General features: G+C 50.6%; 1 protein-coding gene across 1 annotated transcript; it reads right to left on the bottom strand.

The window, feature by feature from the left end:
• Positions 1–1,889: 1,889 nt before the first annotated feature.
• On the bottom strand, positions 1,890–5,827 carry LOC148127209 (uncharacterized). The gene is made up of 2 exons (XM_087927691.1): positions 4,980–5,827; positions 1,890–2,130 (listed from the first exon to the last, which is right to left on the bottom strand). The coding sequence occupies exons 1-2, from the start codon at positions 5,825–5,827 to the stop codon at positions 1,890–1,892; spliced, it is 1,089 nt and encodes a 362-aa protein (XP_087783817.1).
• Between the last annotated feature and the right edge of the window lie 623 nt (positions 5,828–6,450).

The raw sequence follows: 6,450 nt of genomic DNA on the forward strand, positions 1-6,450 counted from the left end.
CAACTCTGAGACACATAATTCATTGTCATCCTAAACCCTGGTTTTCCCCCACCCCCTGGGTGTATCATAATTCATATTCTCCAATGGGACACAGCCATAGCCCACAGCTGGACTTGGTTGAGAAGCCTATGCAACTGCCCTTCTAGAAGTGGAGAGAGGAACCCTAGTGATGAAATTTGTCAGCCAATGACCATGGCAATGTAGGAAGTGTTCATTCTAGATGTTTGATATGGAGTACCCACCTAGTTCCAAAGGTAAAAACACCTGCAATGCAGATTACAGCTTTGAGTCAATAATATGAGCTTGCATAGGTGTTTAGTGAGTCAGTTCCAGAATTGGCCTCTGTTGGCATTTTATAGCACCAGCATGTTTTATTATCTTCAAAGTAAACAAAAGCAGTTGGCAAATTTGGTTATCTTAATATTGGCACAACTGTCAAGTTCAGTGTGGATAGCAAATGAGTTGGGCAAAAACTACTCTGATGAGCCATCTGAGGCCTCTTTATGAGGAGAAATGGCCTGTCCAATAGTCTTCTCTTCGTTAACTGAACTACAGAAGTCTGAACATACAAGAATGGATTGAGGACCAGAACAAATTCAGGGCACACTAGGGCAGTGGTTGCCAACCAGTGGGCCGGGGACCACTGGTGGTCCACAAGAAAACTTTGGTGGTCCACAGAGAAATGTCATCCTCAAAGCGATTAATCCAGGCTGCGTGGGAACATAAGGCTGTGCCACTCACATGGCCCATGGGAACACAAGGCTTGTGTCACTTGCATTGCGAACAACACGAGGTAGTGGGGGGAGGGTAGTGAGGCGGGGCGGAACTTGCCCCACTCGCCACACATGCCTCGCCTGGCCACCGGGATGCTTCTTTCTTCTTCTGCTTTTGGCTGCACACAAGGAAAGCAGCAAGTCTTTCTTTCTCTCCCCCAAACTCCACCAGAAATGAGTCTTTGGGATGCTGCAAGGCCTCCTGTTCCAAGAGGCTGAGACTCATTTCTGGCAGAGTTTGGGGGAGAGAAAGAAAGAATTCTGCTGCTGCTTCTGCTGCTTTCCTTGCATGAAACCCAAAGTCTCTCTCTCTTCCCCTGAGAACGGAGCTGGAGGCGGTATCCTGCGATCCCAAATAAAGAATGATTGATCGGTAGGAAAATGGGGTGAGGGATTTTACCAGGGTCTCTGGTTTGCGGGATTTAAAATTATGAGTTTGGTGATCCCTGAGGTCTAAAAGGTTGGTGACCCCTGCACTAGAGGATGCAGCATGGCAGCAAGCAAACTTAACAGAAGCAGTGTTAAAGAGCTCGGATGCCAATGGAAAGCTATGGGGAAACAAACAGGATCAACTTTAAATTCTGGTGCAAGATGGCAAATATAGCATGGTTGTTACTGAAACCTGGTAAGGTGAAACTCATGATTGGACTATAGTTCTGGAAGAATATTGTTATAGATCGAATAATGAGAGGCTAGACCAGAGCATTAACACGGAATGGCTTTATTCAACAGAATAAAGGGCTGTCGCATCTGCAGGCTAACAAGCAGACATGCTCAGCGAACAGCAGCTGGCTCAACCTTGCAGCCGGCTTTTATAGCCGGCTGTCGAAGGGAGCCAGCCAATGGGAGCTGCAAACGCCCCCGCAATAGGAACGGACCTGGTTGGAAACCTTGGTTAGTCTTAAGGACATAACACCCCTTCCCCCCAGATGCGAACATGTATAGTCTTTCAGATATGCTGGCGGTCTGTGTTGGCGCCCAGAGCGACGGGGCCCCGGTGAGTCACGGTGTGGCACAGAGTTCGGGAAACCTGGACTGGCTGGGATTGTAGGGCAGTCAGGTTCTGGAAACCGGATGGGCTCCAGTGCAAGATCGCTGCCACCGGGTTGGATTGCCTCAAAGTCTCTGTCCCCCAACCCGGAGGCTTCGTTGGTCGGCGGTGAAGGGAAGTCTGGTGGGCAGACTCAGTCTGCTGCTCGCTCCCTCAGTTCGGGTGGTGGTGACAGGTTTCTCTGAAGATCGCCGCTTGGGTTCTGGGATGGTGGTTGGAGATTCACCGGAGTCCTTGAATCTGCGTTGGTGAGAATGCTCCGACGCCGCCTTATCTGGTCCAGGTGTCTGCGCCAAATGCGTCCATCTTCCAATTGGACCCGATAAGATCTCGGACCGGTGACGGCGATGATCTTCCCTGGTACCCACAATGGATCTCCGGCGTAGTTCCTGGTGAATACTGGGTCCTGCAAAACAAAATCCCTGACCAAACTGTCAGAACCTAGGGGGGCATCAGGGCAGTAGTGGGGGTGTAGCCTGTCTAACACAGTTCTGAGGCATCTACCCATTAGGAGTTCTGCTGGTGATTTGTTTGTGACCGTACAGGGAGTCGTGTGTTGGCTTAGAAGGAAACGGGAGAGTCTCGAGTGCCAGTCTTCCTGGTTGAACCTGGCTAACGCCTCTTTCGTTGACCTAACTGCTCTCTCCGCCAGCCCGTTGCTGGCAGGGTGAAAAGGAGCCATGAGGATGTGCCTGATACCCAGGTTGGTGACGTACCTGCTGAATTCTGCCGACGCAAATTGTGGTCCATTGTCTGACACCAGGGTATCTGGTAGGCCGTGTGTCACGAATAGACGGGTCAGGGCTTTGGCAACCGCCTGGGTGGTGGTCGTGGGTAGGAGGGTCACATCGATCCATTTCGAATATGAATCCACGACCACCAAGAAAGTCTTGCCGTGCATTGGTCCGGCCAAGTCAATATGCAGCCGTGACCAAGGTGCGTTGGCGCTTTCCCACTTAGTGGGTGTGGTGATTGGCGGTGATGGTCTGGATTCCTGGCAGGGGCGACAAGAGCTTACCCACTTGACGATCTTGTCATCCATGCCGGGCCACCAGACGTAGCTACGAGCCAACGCTTTCATCCGGACGATGCCCGGGTGGCCCTCGTGCAGTGCTTTTAGGATGGCTGTTCGCAGCGTGGTTGGGATGACGACTCTGGTACCCCACAGCAGGCAACCCTGTAAACTAGAAAGCTCCTGTTGGCGAGTCTTAAAAGGAGTGAATTCGGTTGCAAAGTTAGTGACCGCCACCCTCCTTACCCAGTCCAGGACCTGGGCGATTGTTCTGTCCTTCCTGGAGTGAGAGGCGATGTCGCTAGCGGTGACAGGTAGGTTGGGTTCGCTAACGTCGAAAATGGCATGGACCGGGGCGGGGTCCTCAACGGGCGCAGGCAGAGGGCAGCGGCTGAGGGCGTCGGCATGGCTAAGATTTTTTCCCAGGCAGTGGACGAGTTTGTAGGAGTATGCCGCCAGGAACAAAGTCCATCTCATCATCCTGGGTGATAGTACTTGGGGGGTTTGTTTGTCCCCGGACAAAAGTCCCAGAAGTGGTTTATGATCTGTGACGAGTTCGAAATTGTGGCCAAAAAGAAATTCGTGAAATTTTTTTACTGCAGCAACTGCAGCTAGGGCCTCCTTATCAATTTGACTGTAATTACGCTCTGTAGATGAAAAGGTTCTGGAAAAGAAAGCGATTGGTGCCTCGGAGCCGTTGGGCAGTCTGTGGCTTAAGACAGCTCCAATCCCAAAAGGGGATGCATCTGCGGCCAAGACTAAAGGGAGGCGTTGGTCAAATTGTATCAAGACTGCGTCAGAGGTAAGCAGAGATTTGACAGCTTTGAAAGCATAATCTTCTTTCGGTCCCCAGTGCCATGGTGCCTTGTTGTCTAGAAGTCTGTGCAAGGGTTCAGCTACTGTGGCTTTGTGGGGTAGGAATGACGCGTAGAAATTTAATAAGCCCAAGAAGGCTTGTAGCTCTGATTTTGTAGACGGAGTAGGAGCCTCGTGTATAGCTTTGACTTTCGATTCCAGTGGGTGGATGCCAGAGGCGTCTATTCTATACCCCAGAAAGTCCACCTGCTTAGTGGCGATGGCACACTTCTCCCTTTTTAGTTTGAGGCCATGCTGCCTGAACCTGTCTAATACTGCTCTGACTCTTTGGAATAGTTGGGGTCTGTCCCTGGCTGAGACCAATATGTCATCGAAATACGGTACCACGCCAGGGAGGCCCTGGAGAATTCGTTCCATTAGTGACTGGAAGATACCTGGGGCGACACTAACACCAAATTGGAGACGCTTGCACCTGAATGCCCCCCTGTGAGTCACGATAGTTTGTAGATCGGCTGTTTGACTGTCAACAGGGAACTGCTGATATGCTTGTGACATATCCAATTTGGCGAAAATGGTGCCAGGTTCGAATGTGTGAAGTAGGTGATGAATGACTGGAACTGGGTAAGCGCTAACCTGTAGGTAGCGGTTAATTGTGGTCTTATAGTCTGAACAAATTCTTAGACTGCCATCTTTTTTGAGAGGCGTGACAATAGGGGTCTCCCATTTAGCAAAATCCGTGGGTTCAATTACCCCTTGCTTGAGTAATTTGTCTAGCTCCGCGTCCAGCTTAGGGCGTATAGCAAAGGGTACTCTCCGTGGCTTTAAACGGACGGGAACTGCTTGGGGGTCTACAGAGAAGGAAATGGGTGTGCCATTGTAACAGCCTAATTCACTGCTAAATACATCCGAGTAGTCAGAAAATATGGAGTCGATATCAGAAGCTGAGACAGCATGGATACCCATTATACTAAGGCTGAGATAGGGGAACCAATCCAACCCCAAAAGACTAGGGAGGGTACCGTCAACAACCACTAAAGGCAAATGGCCTTTGAAGGTTTTGAATTTAACGAGAAACTTGCCTTTTCCGAGTACTGGGATGTTCTTCCCTTGGTAATCCCTCAAGGTGAGATGGCACTTTTGAAGTTGGTTCTTTGATAGGCTGGGTTGGATTTTCTTGAGCGTGCCCCACGAGATGATTGAGAGCGCTGACCCCGTGTCCACTTCCATGCGGCAAGGTTTATCTTCTAAATGGATAGAAAGTGTGATTTTATTAGTGGTATGAAAAGTGTGGTTAGCTTGATAGCAAGTGTAACAGCTTTCTACTTGCCTTTGGGGCCTAGGAGGAGAATAAAAAGATGACCTTTGTGGAGTGCTGTGTGTTGCTTGACAGGCCCTGGCGATATGGCCTTTCTTATGGCAGTTGTTGCAGGTAGCGTTTCTGAACCTGCAAGTTGTCCGTGAATGGGAACCTCCGCAGGATAGGCACAGAAGAATGTGCTTGGGTGCGTTGCTGTTATCCTGCCTTGCCCCTACCTGTGGCTGCCTCGATGGCTTGAGACGATGAACATCCGAGTGTTCGGTAGGGTCGTCCTCACTCACCACCTCCTCGGAGTGAACGGTGGTAGCACTGGGTTTGGGTATGGTGCCCTGGATCTCAGAGGCTGCCTGGAATGCTAGCTCTGCTGCTAAGGCTTCCTCAACGGCTTGGGAGAGGTTGAGGTCTTTTCTGGCCAGCAAACGCCTCTGGAGTCTCAAATCCCTGACCCCGCAGACGAGTTGGTCAAGCAACATGTCATCTAAGTAATTTTTGAACTCACAGTGGAGAGCTGCTGTCCTCAGGGTGGCCATGTATTGATTGATGGACTCCCCCTCAGCTTGTTTCCTCATTCGAAAAGCGAAGCGCCTCGCTATCTGAGATGGCTTAGGGGAGTAATGATTAGAAAGTGTTTCCAGCAGCTCTGCCCATGGAACGCTCTTGATTTCTCGAGGTGCAAAAAGGGCTGTTGCGGTATCGAAGACTGCAGCCCCGCAGTAGCTGAGGAAATATGCTTTTATCCGGTGTTCCGCTGCATCAGCCAGACCGATGGCATCAATACAGTGATTGAAGCGGTTTCTGTAAGAGTCCCACTTCTCTTCGTTCGGCTTAAAAGGCAGGAATGCTGGGTTAGTGTTCATAATGGCGCCTCAGTCTTGGGTAGACTGATCTCTCTCTCTGGGTATACGTGGCCCAATATGCGCTATCGTGAGCGTAGACGGCTGTGGCTACAGCGTCTCACCTAGCTCAATGATTTCAGCTCTTGAATTAATGCTCTTGTGAGCGTTAGAGGCTACTGCTGTAATGCCGTGACTATCAGCAATTTGAATCTCGCGCTCCCAGAGAGCGTTGGCGGATGCAACTGACAGAGATTCAAATTTCGCGCTCTTTTTCCGAGCGGGGCGGCTGTAGCTTTCAGCGCCTGACTTTCGCTTACTGTAGCTTTCGCGCTCTTTTCCGAGCGGGGCGGCTGTAGCTTTCAGCCCCTGACTTTCGCTCTCTGTAGCTTCCTGCACGAGCGGCTACAGACGCTTCACTTTCACTTAACCAACTAGCGAACTGACCGAGCTCTCTGCTACGCGGCTGCGGTTCAGTTGCCGATCGTGACTTTCAGCTCAATTGAATGCTTCTGGTCAGCCGATCCCATCCTCGTCGCCAGTGTTATAGATCGAATAATGAGAGGCTAGACCAGAGCATTAACACGGAATGGCTTTATTCAACAGAATAAAGGGCTGTCACGTCTGCAGGCTAACAAGCAGACATG

This window comes from Pseudonaja textilis, chromosome 2, assembly GCF_049901715.1.
Source record: "Pseudonaja textilis isolate UNSWEBS1 chromosome 2, rPseTex1.2, whole genome shotgun sequence".
NCBI lineage: Eukaryota > Metazoa > Chordata > Lepidosauria > Squamata > Elapidae > Pseudonaja > Pseudonaja textilis.